This window comes from Oenanthe melanoleuca, chromosome 28 (assembly GCF_029582105.1).
Source record: "Oenanthe melanoleuca isolate GR-GAL-2019-014 chromosome 28, OMel1.0, whole genome shotgun sequence".
Classification (NCBI taxonomy): Eukaryota; Metazoa; Chordata; class Aves; order Passeriformes; family Muscicapidae; genus Oenanthe; species Oenanthe melanoleuca.
Genome location: NC_079361.1, coordinates 2,994,756 through 3,007,018, shown reverse-complemented (window position 1 = coordinate 3,007,018; position 12,263 = coordinate 2,994,756). Strand labels below are relative to the sequence as shown.

The following is a 12,263-nucleotide window of genomic DNA, read 5'->3' as shown; positions in this document are numbered from 1 at the left end:
CCAGAGCAGAGGCAACCCTGCCCAGACCCTCCTGACCACTCTACAAGGTGGAAAGAGGGTTATTGTGAGACCCACAGCTGCCCTGCCGTCCTAGGAGAGCAGTCAGCCCATCCAACCACAGCTCCATGCCAGACACAAATCCCTTGTAGCCTGGGCACAGACCTGGCAGAGCCTCACCCATGCATCACAACCCTTCCCTGGAAGAACTTTATTAAATAGTGTCCAAAAAAAACCCAGAAGCAGAATTACTCAGCATGACCCCATCTCCCCAGCTAGTTAAAAACCGCAACCAGACCATCCCCACACACTCAGTGCTGGTGGCTGCTGGGTAAGTCCTCCTCCCTGTGAACACAGCTCCAGCATCCTGGGCAGGGAAGGCAAAAGGGTCCTGATGGCTGCAGGGTGAACCCCAAAAGGTGTTGAAAGCCAAGACAGCACTCACATGCTGCCCCCCTACCAAAGCAACCACTCACCACCCCCCACAAGCCCCACAAGCTCCTACCCCATGAGGCTGAAAAGAAGCTGAACATACCCAAATGAGGGACAGCAACACCAGGCCTGGTTGTCACTCCTCAGCCAGGCAGAGCCACCAGCACCTCAGTTTCTGTGGCTTTGTGAACACCCCAACACAGCTTCCCCCTCTTCACCCACCCCCCAGGAAGTTTATAAAATAGGGGGTTTATTTTTTTCCTACAAAGACGGCGATGGGATTTCCTTTGCAACAGCAGAACAGTCTCCCTGCGAGGTAGAGAGTTAATTTCAGGGCTGACAGATCCTAACTTCAAACCAGTTTGTTCTAGTTGAGGTAAAATTCAGCAGTTTATAGTAAGTATTGCAATGCCAGAGGCCCATCAAGATTCCTCATTGCCGGAGTCATCCTCATCACCATAACAGCTCTCTTCTTCTTCCTCCATCTCATCATCCTCATAATAGTCATCATAAAAGAGGTCTGAGCCCTCATCTGGGGCTGGAGTCTTGGTCTTCACGCAGTACTCAGCCAGCGTGGTGGGGACCTTCACTCCGTCCCGCTCAGCGTCCACCTTGGTGCCCAGCACTTGCTTCCTGGAGGACAAGTGGGGGGTGAGAACAGAGCTCTGCACCACAGCCCTCCAGAGCCCATGTCCCACAGGATCCCAGTGGAGCCAGTGCTGCCAGGCCCAGGCTCAGCACACACCTGATGATGTCTGTGTACTCCCGGTCCTTCCCTTTGCTCTCCTTCCACTTGCGGTACATCACAGAGGCGTCCACGTTGGCTGGGGAAAACGTGTTGGGCTCATTCAGCAGTGAGATCACACTCAGCAGAATGGTTCTGGCATCAATAAACATGAGCAGGTAAGAGCTGAGTCGGGTCAGCAGCACCCCAGCAGTGCCAGCAGCCTCACTCTGTCTGTGGGAAAGCTCTGTGCTTTGCACAGCAGAGAGGTCCCAGCAAAGGGGAGCAGGCCAGGCAGGGCCAGCAGCACACAGGCTGTTGGGCTTGCACTCATCCACACACAAGCTCTGGCTTTTCTTCAGCAAAATTCAACAGCCCAAGAACCTTCACCAGCCCCTGGCACCTCTTGTCCCCATCCTCCCACCTTCCCACCCCTGCCCTTGGATGAACCTCCTGCCTGCAGTCCCCCCCAGCCCTCACCGCACGTTCTGGGTGGGGTTCCAGCGCTCCGATGGCAGCTCCCCGCTCTGCGGGTCATCCACGGGCGGGTGGAGGATGGAGATGCAGACATCACCTGTCTGAAAGCACAGGAGAAATGGGATCCTCAGGAGCTGCTGCCCCAGGATCTCCTCACTCACTCTTCCCTTTGGCTGAAGCCAGGTGAGGCAGCCCCAGCTGTCCCTTCAGTCCCATAGGAGGGACACAAAGTGGACAAGCACCCCATGACTGCCAGCACTGTACAGGTCAGGCTGCACAATGCCCAGCACGCTGTGCCCCTGGCACAGGCCCCAGGGCCAGGCAGGTCACCCGCCCTGCAGCCACTCTTGGCATAGACACAATGTCCCCAAGCGTGGGAGCCATCAGGCCTGCAAAGCCTGGCTGACCTGGAAGTAGGACAGCAAAGGGCTGTCGTGAGCTTGTTAGCGGTGTTCCCTGTGCCAGGCACTGAGTGTCCAGTGCCAAAGGTTGGCATGTGCATCCAGTGCCATCACAATAGAGGCACACGTGTCCACTGACTGTCCAAGAGCCTCCTGGCGGTGCCAGGGGACCTACCTCATAGATATTGGGGTGCCACATTTTGGTTAGGAACCTGAAGGCAGGAGGAGAGTAGGGGTAGTCGATGGGAAACCGGAGACGAGCCTGCAAGGGAACCATAAGGAGATGTGAACACCAGCTTGTGAGAAGGAAGGGACAAAAACCACAGAGCTTCTGACGACTCCAGGAAAAAGGAACCTCTGCCAAGCCCAGCTGGGCGCCTGCTGGGACAGAGCCTCTGCACCAGCCAGCTCTGTGGGCAGAATACTGGCCCCAGGGGCAGGATGGGTGCTGGCCCCAGAGACACATTCTCACCACAGAGTAGGGTGAGCAAAGGGGCTGTGACTAGCAGCAGCTTCTTGACTCCATCCTGCCCATACCCTCCTGTCCAGCAGGGCTAATGGGTACTAATTCAGTGCTCTCCAATGCAGGGGAACCAGCAGGAGCTTGCAATGTTGGCACCCAGCACAAACCCCACATTAGCACACAGAGCCAGGCAGAGAGTCTGGGTCACCCTCCAGAGCTGCTGTCAGGGACAGACCATGGCTGTGCCACTGGAGGAAAGTCTGTTTACCCTTCAGAACTCACAGGAAGGAAGCATCAGGTGTTTGGTGCTCTGATGAACACACCGAATCTAAAAATAGCCTGTCACTTCTGAGAACAGACACAGTCCAAACTGGCCGCAGCGCACAGCTTGGGGGCTAAAAATAAAATCACATGAAGCTCAGGCTGTAGCCTAGGGCTCCAGCAGGGACACTCAGCCACCACCAGCTCCTCCCACAGCAGCCAAGCCCACAGGGCTGAGACTGGGCAAAGAGGGCTCACTGTCCATCTCTGAGTGAAGCCTCAGGGGGCACAGGGACTTACAGCAACACCCCACAATCCTCAGAGCTGCTCCCCAAACCACCAGCACCAGGAATCCAAGAGAACGGGGGCAGCTTCTCCCTGTGTGGCTGCACAACCCCACAGTGACTGATTCAGCTTTCAGCTGTTTCCAGGCCCTGGGAGCAAACTTCCAGATCAAGACTCAACACGAAAACTCCCTGAACATTTCTTGCTCCCCCTGTTCATGTACAAGAGAATCCAGACACTGGATCCATGGCACAGGACAGGGGGTGGAAAGAGGGAAAAGTGCAGTGGGGGCTGTGTTGTGTGTGTGGAGTGCAGGGCAGTGACACTCGGCCCCATGCTGGGCTCTAGCCAAACAGCTGAACATCACAGAATAATCCCTTTTGTTGTGTCAGAGGGGATCAGAACAAAACCAGCTGAGGCAAAGCGATGGCAAAGGGGGCTTGGGCAGCAACAACCCCACCCTGCTGTGTACAAACAGGTTGATGTCCCCACAGGCTGGGGAAGACTCAGCCCCTCTGTTCTCCTCTTATGCACAGTCTCACCAGCACCCTCAGTGCCGAGTTTGGAAGCTCTCAAGCACACAACAGGAGCACAAGTGGCCGAAAGGGTGAGAGTTCAGAGGGTCTCATGCCAAGATGTTATGGGGAAAAAAAACTCCACTTCAGTGGAGAGATGAAATCTGGCTCTGAGGCACCAGCTTTGCCAGCCCTGGAAAACAAACACAGCTAACCCTGAGTGACTCACCCTGTGTATCCCCACCCTGACAGCAACAGGATGAAAACACAAGAGCTCAGTGGAGGAGGGAGGATGAGAAAGAGGAAGAAAACAGCTACCTCAGGTTGCACAACACCTGGGAAGAGCGCACACACATCCTACCGAGGGGGCCTCCAAACACCTTCTTCCACCTCAAACCCCAAACCAAGCCACGACACTCACTCCCCAACCCAGCTCCCACCCTGGGCTGTCTCTGTCTGCACTCGAGGGACCTTTCTCTTCCCTCCGGTCGGGTGGCAGTGCCTCGGATCCCCTCCAGGAGAGGGAACATCAGCGACCTGGAGCCCGCTGTCCTGCACCCTTAGACCGGGGGGGCAGGGGGATGGTTAAGGCAGAGTCCCCAAAGGGGCCGAATGCTCCTCACAACGAAGGGGACCCTCGGTAGTTTGGTAGCAGCCACCTGCGCTCCAGCTCCCTGTCAGGAGCACTCTGAAGCCCCGGGGTCCCCCAGGTGTCCAGTTAAAGACCCAGCTCTCCCTGGCCGTCAACACGCCCACAAGCCCGGGAGCAGCTCTGTAACGACCCCTACACCCACCCGGGACACCCTCCCTCACCCATAGCCCCCCAACAGGGTCTCAGCCCTCCCCAAAACACCCAGCACATCCCCCGATACCTCCTGCTCTGCCTTCGGCCCCCCCCCAGCCCCATCTCCCCCAACACCGCGAGCCTTCCCCGCTGCCCCCACCGCTCACCTTGAAGTACCCGCCCTCGTAGTGGGTGTCCGGGGGGCCGAAGATGGCCACGTCCCAGGTGTACAGGTCCCCTTCGTCCACCAGCCTGACCCGGAATCCTTCCACGGGCTCCTCCTGCAGCCCCTTCAGCTCCAGCAGCAGCGCTTTCTGCGAGCTGGGCACGGGGGGCCGCGCCATGCCGGTACCGGGGCTCTCGGGGGGCGCAGAGCCGCTGCGGGGCGCGGGGGGGCGGCGGGACCGGGGCCACGCGGGGCGCGGCGGGGGCTGGAGTCCCGTGAGGGGCGTGGTCACCGCGGGCGCCGCCCCTACGGGCACCGCTGGCCAATCAGAGCGCGGGGCGGGGCAGGTGATGGGCGGGGCGGCCCCGCCGGTGCCCGCAGCGCTCCCGGTCGCGCCGTCCCACCGAGAGAATCCAATGCTCGGCAGCCGCCCCGGGGCTCCCCAGCACACAGAATCCCGGCCCGGAGCGCAGCCCCGGGTCAGCCTGCAGGTGCCATACCTGTGTGACAATTCACAGCACCTGGAACGGGAGCGGAGGCTGCTCCTGGCACGGCCGCAGCGGAATGATGCCTTTGGCATCCCCGGCTCGCACCTCCTTTTGTGTCACATCCCGTCAGCTGTGCCTGCGTCAGGAGCCGCCACCCGCAGCCTCACCCACAACAGCACCACGTCCTGCCTGCAGGGAGCAGAACATCCGCCCAACACAACATCCCGAGCCCGCGGGGATCCTCCCACCAGCTCTTCCACTCTGGTGCTCCACAGTCCTGCACCTGCTGCCAACACTAACCCCTGAGCACGGGGCTTGCCTCAGGGATATGGGCACTGCTGCAGCTCATTCTGGCACTTCACGCTGCCAGGAGGTTAAGAAACTGGCCACTAAAAAATAATAAAAAAGCTTTAATGTCTTACAGCAAACCAGGAATTGAACAGTATAAATAATGATCAGACAAGTTTAAATAAATAACCCCGGCCCGACACGCAGCTGGTCCCGGGGGAAGGGGATGTGTCTCATCCAGAGCCTGCACTCCACATCCCAAATCACCTTAGTGCTTCCCAGCTGCCTCTGTGCAGCCACAGCCCAGCCCCACATTTTGTTCCTTCTGGGTCATTTCACTGCCCAAAGCAGCTCTGCGGCCACAGCCTCCATGTCAATCCTGGATAACACCTAAAAGGGATCTCCCAGCACAGCTGGATTAGAGGAGCCACGCCAGGGAAAGGCTGCACGCAGGGACACGGAGCTGCTGGACACCATCAGAACAGGGCAGGGAGCGTGGAAACTGGGAATCTCTTGTTGGGCAGACCAAGGCTCTCCAGCCAGTGCCCAACCAAGGCTCCATGCTCACCAGCTTGGAGGGGGCCCCGCAGGGCCGGCAGTGGCCGCAGCCAGCGCTGCTCCCACCCGGCATCACTCCACGGGCTTCACCTTCGCTATGAACAGGGCGGTGGCTTTCCTCAGGAACTCCTCCCTGCTCATGGAGGAGCTGAGCTTCCTCTCCTGCAGCGCCTGGTCCATGGCCAGCGCCAGCCTGTCGGGGCCCAGCCTGGAGCCGGCCTCCAGGTAGCGGCCGGGCCGCGAGCCGTGCCCGGTGCCCAGCGCATCCTCCAGCGCCCGCAGCACAGCCTGGCACAGCCGCGTGTCCGCCGAGTCCCCAGCGCCCAGCACGGCGAACAGCGCGTCGGCCTTGGCCGCGAACTCCAGCAGCACGCAGCAGGTGAGCACGCCGTAGCGGAACACGTCGAACGGGACGGCCTCGTGGTCGCGGCAGCGGACGCGGCGCAGCAGCTCGGCCGCCGCCTCGGCCGGGGCCGCTCCGCGCTGGCAGATGAGCCGGAGCAGCTCGCTGTACAGCCGCCCGTCCACGCCCGCCGCCCGCCGCCGCCCGCCGCAGCCCAGCACCTCGTAGGCAGCGCCGGCGTTGCTGTCGAAGGCCGTCCTGTCGCGACAGGGCACAGACACAGAGAGGCGGCCTCGCCCCCCGCTCCCGCCGCCCCCCGCCGCCGCCCGCCGCACCTGTGCGAGTGATGAGCCAAGCACACGTACCACAGCGCCCGGGCCAGGCGCTGCGGCGGCCCCGGGGGCTCCGCCGCCGCCTCCGCCAGCACCAGCCGCTCGAAGTACTCGGCTAGGAAGGACACGGGCTCGGCGGGCCGCGCCTCCAGCACCTTGAGCAGCGCCTCCCGCACCATGGCCGTGACTCCGGCTCGCAGCAGGAACTCCGCCGCGCTGCCCTCCGGCAGCCCGCTGCCCCCCGGCGCTGCCCGCCCCGCCTCCGGCAGCCCGCTGCCCCCCGTCGGCACCGGGGCGGCGGCCGCTCGCCGCTTCTCGTACGCCGCCATCTTGGAACGCGCTTCCGCCCGGGCCGGAAGTTTCCGTGCCGCCATCTTGCACGCTGGCAGCCAATCGGTGGGCAGGAAGGCAATGCCAGAACGCCGCCATTGGGGGAGGTTACGGCCGCCATCTTGAGTGTGGTCAAAGAAGCTGCGTTACCAACGGTAACGCCGCGAGCGCCATGTTTACTACGGGCAGATGCCCCTCCCTTGGCAACCGGGCGGGCGCCGCGGATGCCGCCGGTGCCCCGGGCCGGTGAGGGGCCGCGGGACCGGGACCGCCAAGGCCCAAAGAACACTTGCTCAGGGCTCGAAAGGAAACAACTCTTTATTGGAGCATCAGTCCCACCCGCTTGCCGAGCCCAAGCTGCCCCCGGGGCTGCCTCGGACCTTCTGTTGTGACAGACAAGCGGCCTTCGTGCTGCCGCCCGTCCGCAGGTGCCGGGAGCCCCAGGCGCCGGGCCCAGCCCAGAGTTCGGTGCCAGCCCGCGGGGATCCAGCCCCGGACGCGTCCGTTTGTCGCCTGTGCTCATTGCCCTGCCAGGCTTTGTCTCCCGCGGCAGCCGCAGGCAGCTGCTCGCCCTCCTGCTCCCACTCCTTCTTGCCGTCCAGAGGCCGAGCGAGGCCAGCGACAGACAGGGGGACAGCAGGGACACGGCTGGAGGGCTGGGGCCAACAGCCGGCTGCTCCCACTTCTAGGGCAGCTGCTACCGAGATCTGAATCGTTTCCACAGGCGTCGAGACACGGCAGTGGTCACGATGAGCCCCAAGAGCGATCCCGCTGTCCCCATAGCAATGGCAGGGCCCGAGCTGAAGGAATCTGCAAACACAAGGAGCTGTTATTGCAGCCTGGGCAGCAAATGCCGAGGGGTGAGCGAATCCCCCAACACCAACTGCTGCACCGACACGAGGAGCCGCAGCCCCACCCAGGGAGTGAGAGCAGTGCTCCGCAGATCCCCAGCACTCACCATCCATGACCATCACCTCCAGGGTGACCATCTGGCTGCGGTGGCCGAGCAGGACACACTGGTAGTGGCCCTGGTGCCAGGGCTGGGCGCTGTCCAGCCGCAGCGCGGAGCTGCTGCCCGCGTTCTCCTCCCGGTACTGCGAGAGGGCTGCGGGGGTCCGGAGCCAGCCCACCGTGGCGTTCCCGGTGCACCGAGCGTGGCACTCGATGCGCAGAGCCCTGCCCCGCGTCCCGGTGGGAGGCAGCGACCAGATCTGCAGGCTGCAGGCAGGAATTGTCCCCGCAGATGGCACTGTCCCCGCCGTGCCAGAGCCAGGGAGGGTGCTGGTGGCCACACGTGCCGTGGGGCTGCCTGCGATGAGGTCCTGGGGCACAGAGGGCTCCGTGGAGGGGGGGTTGGTGACAGCAGCCAGATCCAGGGTGGTCCCAGTGTTGGGCTCCCGTGCTGTGGTGAGATCACCTGTAGGGACACTCGGCCCTGGAGGAAGTGTTGTGGTGGCCACAGGCCTGGCTGTGCTGGGACTCCCTGTGGAGGTGACCTTGGCCGCCAGCTGCTCCGTCACAGCTGTAAACACACACAGCAGCCTTGATCACAGGTCACCAAAAAAAAAAAACAGCCTTGGTCTCAGGTGACCTCACTACAGCCCTAACCTCCTCCACCCCTGGGCACAGTGAGCAGGAGCAAAGGGGCACTGCCAGGAGGGACAGGTACAGGGATGGGGATGGGGGATTCAGGAGTGGTGCAGAATCCAGGGCTGCTCCAGCTTGGCAGAGCTATTCCAAGGATCACAGGCCAGTGGGGGTTGGCTCCAGGGAATGGGGTACATGAGGGTTGGGATCCCCAGCCCCTCCTGGCACTCACCCTCAGCACTTGCCACCACAGATGCCACCTTGGTGAAGGTCTTCTGCCCAACATGCAGTGTCACCTCACACCTGAACTCCACTCCTTCTTCCACCTCTGTCCCATCCACAGAGAGGATGGAAACAATTTTATACAGCTCCTCATCGTCGTCGTCAGCATCAAAGTCTGTTTTCACCACCTGGTGCCCCCGGTACCAGGTGAGGGCCACCCCATCGATAGGGTACAGGTGCGTGGCTGAGCAGCTCAGTCTGGCAGGGTACCCCGGGCGCAGGATGTGGGGAGCTGCCTCCAGCCTCAGCGTGTCTGGGAGGGCTGGAAAGGAGTGGCAGCGTCAAGGGTGATTTTTGGCAGCACAGCATAGCTCAGGAAGAAAGGGGGTACCTTGGGGATCCAGGGTTTGGGAGCACTTACCATAGACCTTCAGCGTGGCAGTTTTCTGGTAGTGCTGCCCTTGGCAGCTGCCCTGGCAGATCTTCATGCCCTCCGTGGCTACGGTGGCATGTCTAATGTGCAGGATGCTGTGGGTGGAGAAGGAGGAGATGGTCCCCAGGGCGGTGTCCAGCCCTCTCCACTCCACCTTGCCCCCTGCGCAGGCCAAGGAGCAGTTCAGCTCTGTCGAGCCCCCAAAGGGCACCACCGGCTCCCGCGGTGTCACCACCAGCCTGTCAGCAGGGCGTCCTGGGCAGGAGGAGAGCGCGGGGTCAGGGAGGGGACAGCCACCGGCACCCCACAGCTCTGAGCACCGGGACAAGGAGCTACAGCAGCGACCTGGGGACAGGGTGGCTGTCACGGCTCAGTGACAGGGAGGTCCTGGGGCAGTAAGGAGAAGCAAGGAGAGGAGCAGCAGCAGCAGAGCAGGGCAGCACAGCGGGTCGGGGGATTGGGGTGGCTCTTGGCCCCGTGGCACTCACCGCTGCAGCCCCACAGCGAGCCGAGGACGAGAAGGACAGGAGCCAGCTCCATCACCCACAGGGCAGCAGCAGGGCTGGTTTTCCCTCCTTTCCTTCCTTCCCCCCTTCCAGGAGCGGGTGCCGCTGGCCGGGGCTGTCTCCTTCTGGCCGCCGGCTCCAACCTCAGCCCTTCTTAAGCCCTAAAGGAACCGCCCCCGCAAGCACCGGCCCCAGGACCTCCACAACTTCCAGTCCGAGGGGTATTTCCAGAGGGAGGTTTCTGATTTTCTTCCAAGTTCGGCTCTTGCACAACGCCCAGCCGACGGCCGAGTCGGCTGCCCCCTCAAACCCGGGAAAGCCCCTGTCCCAAAGGGTCCCCGTGTGTCTGCAGGGGCCCCCATCACCCCACTGGGGAGCCCTGCACAGACATCTGCACCCCGGGATGTGGCTCAGATCCAGCTCTACCCCTGTTTTTTGCAGGCTACATCACTCCCCCAGAGCCCCTGGCAAACCAGCTTTTCCATGACCCCAACAGCTGCTGGGGACACACGGTTGTGAAAAGGGCCCAAAGCAGAGCCAGGGTCCATGGTCAGCCCTGGTGCTGGGTGCATTTATTCCTCAAACAGGGCTTTTTTTCAGAGATGGAAACAGTTGTTCCTATGAGGTTTGGTCTTGTGGTAAAGTTGGAGAAACTGTTACCACAGAGAAGGTGTTGAAGACCCTGCATTATCCAACCTCAAGGCCCTCAGCATCTGTCCTGGGTCCATGCTGGGTCTGGCATCACACCCCCCTCCTGATCAGCTCCCCGTGGAGAGATGAGTCCTGTTCTGCCCCATCCCCTCCTTCCAGGCTGCACCCACGGCCAGGGAAGGTCCAAAAGGGCTGAGGGAGGGACGTGCCCATCTCTGCACCCAGTGACATCACAAGACCTGCACATTTCTCATGTGGGAACTGTTCTGAGATGCAACTCTGTGCACTGGGCGTGCCACGCATCCTTTTAGGAGGTCATGCCATTAATTCTCTGAGGGTGCCAGAGGCCTCTGAGCAAGGAAAGTGCTCTGTAAACACTCCCCACCAAATATGCACACTCAGCCGAAGCAGGTGATTAATGATGCTGGGGTTTTTGTTCCTTCCATCCTGTGTTAACAGAGCCACTTCCCGGATTTTCCAGCAGCCACCAGAGCCCCTCTGCCCAACCCTGGGACAAGCCATGGCCAGGGCTGCTCCCACACTGTCAGGCTTTTCCCAGAATTGAGTCTGGGAACCTTGAGGACAGAAATGTGGTGCCAGGGTTTCACCTTCCTCTCCCATAACCCTGATTGTGGCCCTGCGATGAGAAAACCCCATAATCAGTGTCTGAATAAGAGCTGAGCATTTATGGAACCACCTCATCTTAAAAAGAGTCTTCCCTAGACCTTCCTGGACCTCAAGAAATTAGCAGTTACCAGAAAACCCAGCACCCTGTGCTGGACTTCCTCTGTTTTGGAGCTTGGAAGTGCCCAGAGCTGCCCCAGCCTCCCACAGAGGGAGCAACGCAGAGGAAAGTGAAGTAATGGAAATCTGACAACCCTGCAGTTCCAATGGCTCAGCCACCGAGCCAGGGGCAGGTCAGGAGACTTGGCCCAGCTTAAAGTGATGTGGCAGAGCCCCCAATACAGCTCAGAGCTGTGGACCCACCTCAACCCCTATTCCACTGCCTGCTTGGGACCTCTCCTCCATGGATTCTGACCTTCCCCCACCCCAGAGGAGACAGGAGCTGCTGCTGCCCTGGGCACAGCACAGGAACATCAGGACATCACCAGCTTGCGTGCACAGGGCAGAAGGAGCAAGCTTCGGGAGTGTTTTCCACCCCACAGGAAGCCTTTGAAGGAAAGAAGGGAATGATGGTTTTCCAGACTCGGGGCCTGAACACCTTTCCTGGAAGCCGGCTGTGCTTTCTCCCGCAGGGCAGGCGCGGGGATTTGTGCCGGGCAATACTTTGTCCAGAGATGTTGCTCAGGAAACAAAATAGCTCAGTGTGGAGACACAAACCACCAAGGGACGAGTGCTGGCTGCAGCACAGGATACCCCCAGAGCCCCTCGGGTTGGGGTCTAGCCCCAGGCTGTCACCACCAGAAGGGACAAGGCTTTGCCACTGCCCCAGGAATCACCACACCGGGGGGGAAGGGTGGTCAACAACATCCTGCACTGCAACACCTGCCCTTTGTTCTCCAGCGACGTCACACAAGACAAGTTGGAGGTTTTCTCTCAATTAAAGATGGAAACAAAACAAAAGCTAGCTCCAGTCCAGAGGAAATGCATACAGAAGCAACTGGCTGTGTAATGGCTCATTTTTCCAGGATACCATCCATCAAGCACCAGTTCCCATCCCAGAGCTGACTTGGATGTGTTTATTTTTTCTGGGATTATATTAGTCACCCAGGACCTTCCTTAGCCATCACAAAGAGTGTTTAAATGAGTCAGATTAGATCTAAATTAGGCCTGGCTGAAAATTAAGACAATAGAGTCGGGGCTACTAAAAACCAGTCCAGGAGGAGGCTCCAGTGGGGCAGGCAGGAGCCAGGGACCTGCTTCCCATCCTGGGCTGGGGCAGGGACTGGCAGCCCCGACCCAACTCTCCCAAACCTGTCCCAGATTTTCACATATTCTCAAGGAGCATTTCAATTCTGGGTAAAAGCTTCCTGGTACCACTGGTGATGGAGAGGAACAA

The 12,263-nt window shown here is 60.6% G+C and overlaps 3 protein-coding genes across 4 annotated transcripts; all 3 read right to left on the bottom strand.

Annotated features, from left to right (window-relative positions):
* Positions 1-193: 193 nt before the first annotated feature.
* On the bottom strand, positions 194-5,639 carry CDC34 (cell division cycle 34, ubiqiutin conjugating enzyme). Its single transcript, XM_056512866.1, has 6 exons — positions 5,549-5,639; positions 4,507-5,382; positions 2,207-2,293; positions 1,634-1,731; positions 1,175-1,309; positions 194-1,062 (listed from the first exon to the last, which is right to left on the bottom strand). Exons 2-6 carry the CDS (start codon positions 5,083-5,085, stop codon positions 852-854), a joined length of 1,110 nt encoding a protein of 369 aa, XP_056368841.1. The 5' UTR covers positions 5,086-5,382; positions 5,549-5,639; the 3' UTR covers positions 194-851.
* Positions 5,640-5,904: 265 nt separating this feature from the next.
* On the bottom strand, positions 5,905-6,848 carry TPGS1 (tubulin polyglutamylase complex subunit 1). 2 transcript variants are annotated; one of them, XM_056512867.1, is made up of 2 exons: positions 6,518-6,848; positions 5,905-6,440 (listed from the first exon to the last, which is right to left on the bottom strand). In XM_056512867.1, exons 1-2 carry the CDS (start codon positions 6,841-6,843, stop codon positions 5,912-5,914), a joined length of 855 nt encoding a protein of 284 aa, XP_056368842.1. In that variant the 5' UTR covers positions 6,844-6,848; the 3' UTR covers positions 5,905-5,911. The 2 variants fall into 2 exon arrangements, with proteins under 2 accessions (XP_056368842.1, XP_056368843.1); XM_056512868.1 differs by having other exon boundaries at positions 6,548-6,848.
* A 296-nt stretch (positions 6,849-7,144) lies between these two features.
* Positions 7,145-12,172, bottom strand: MADCAM1 (mucosal vascular addressin cell adhesion molecule 1). Its single transcript, XM_056512678.1, has 5 exons — positions 9,575-12,172; positions 9,075-9,341; positions 8,664-8,975; positions 7,803-8,366; positions 7,145-7,654 (listed from the first exon to the last, which is right to left on the bottom strand). The coding sequence occupies exons 1-5, from the start codon at positions 9,624-9,626 to the stop codon at positions 7,542-7,544; spliced, it is 1,308 nt and encodes a 435-aa protein (XP_056368653.1). The 5' UTR covers positions 9,627-12,172; the 3' UTR covers positions 7,145-7,541.
* Between the last annotated feature and the right edge of the window lie 91 nt (positions 12,173-12,263).

What these genes read in the sequence shown, in the direction of transcription:
- CDC34 (XM_056512866.1), bottom strand. Translation starts at nt 5,085, where the DNA reads ATGCCAAAGGCATCATTCCGCTGCGGCCGTGCCAGGAGCAGCCTCCGC. An exon ending in AACCCCACCCAGAACGTGCG is followed by an intron (nt 1,310 to 1,633) that starts GTGAGGGCTGGG and finishes TATTGATGCCAG; the next exon opens with AACCATTCTGCTGAGTGTGA. An exon ending in GAGTACACAGACATCATCAG is followed by an intron (nt 1,063 to 1,174) that starts GTGTGTGCTGAG and finishes CTTGTCCTCCAG; the next exon opens with GAAGCAAGTGCTGGGCACCA.
- TPGS1 (XM_056512867.1), bottom strand. Translation starts at nt 6,843, where the DNA reads ATGGCGGCGTACGAGAAGCGGCGAGCGGCCGCCGCCCCGGTGCCGACG. An exon ending in TTGGCTCATCACTCGCACAG is followed by an intron (nt 6,441 to 6,517) that starts GTGCGGCGGGCG and finishes CTGTCGCGACAG; the next exon opens with GACGGCCTTCGACAGCAACG.
- MADCAM1 (XM_056512678.1), bottom strand. Translation starts at nt 9,626, where the DNA reads ATGGAGCTGGCTCCTGTCCTTCTCGTCCTCGGCTCGCTGTGGGGCTGC. An exon ending in TGCCACGCTGAAGGTCTATG is followed by an intron (nt 8,976 to 9,074) that starts GTAAGTGCTCCC and finishes ACTCCTTTCCAG; the next exon opens with CCCTCCCAGACACGCTGAGG. An exon ending in GGAGGTGATGGTCATGGATG is followed by an intron (nt 7,655 to 7,802) that starts GTGAGTGCTGGG and finishes TTGTGTTTGCAG; the next exon opens with ATTCCTTCAGCTCGGGCCCT.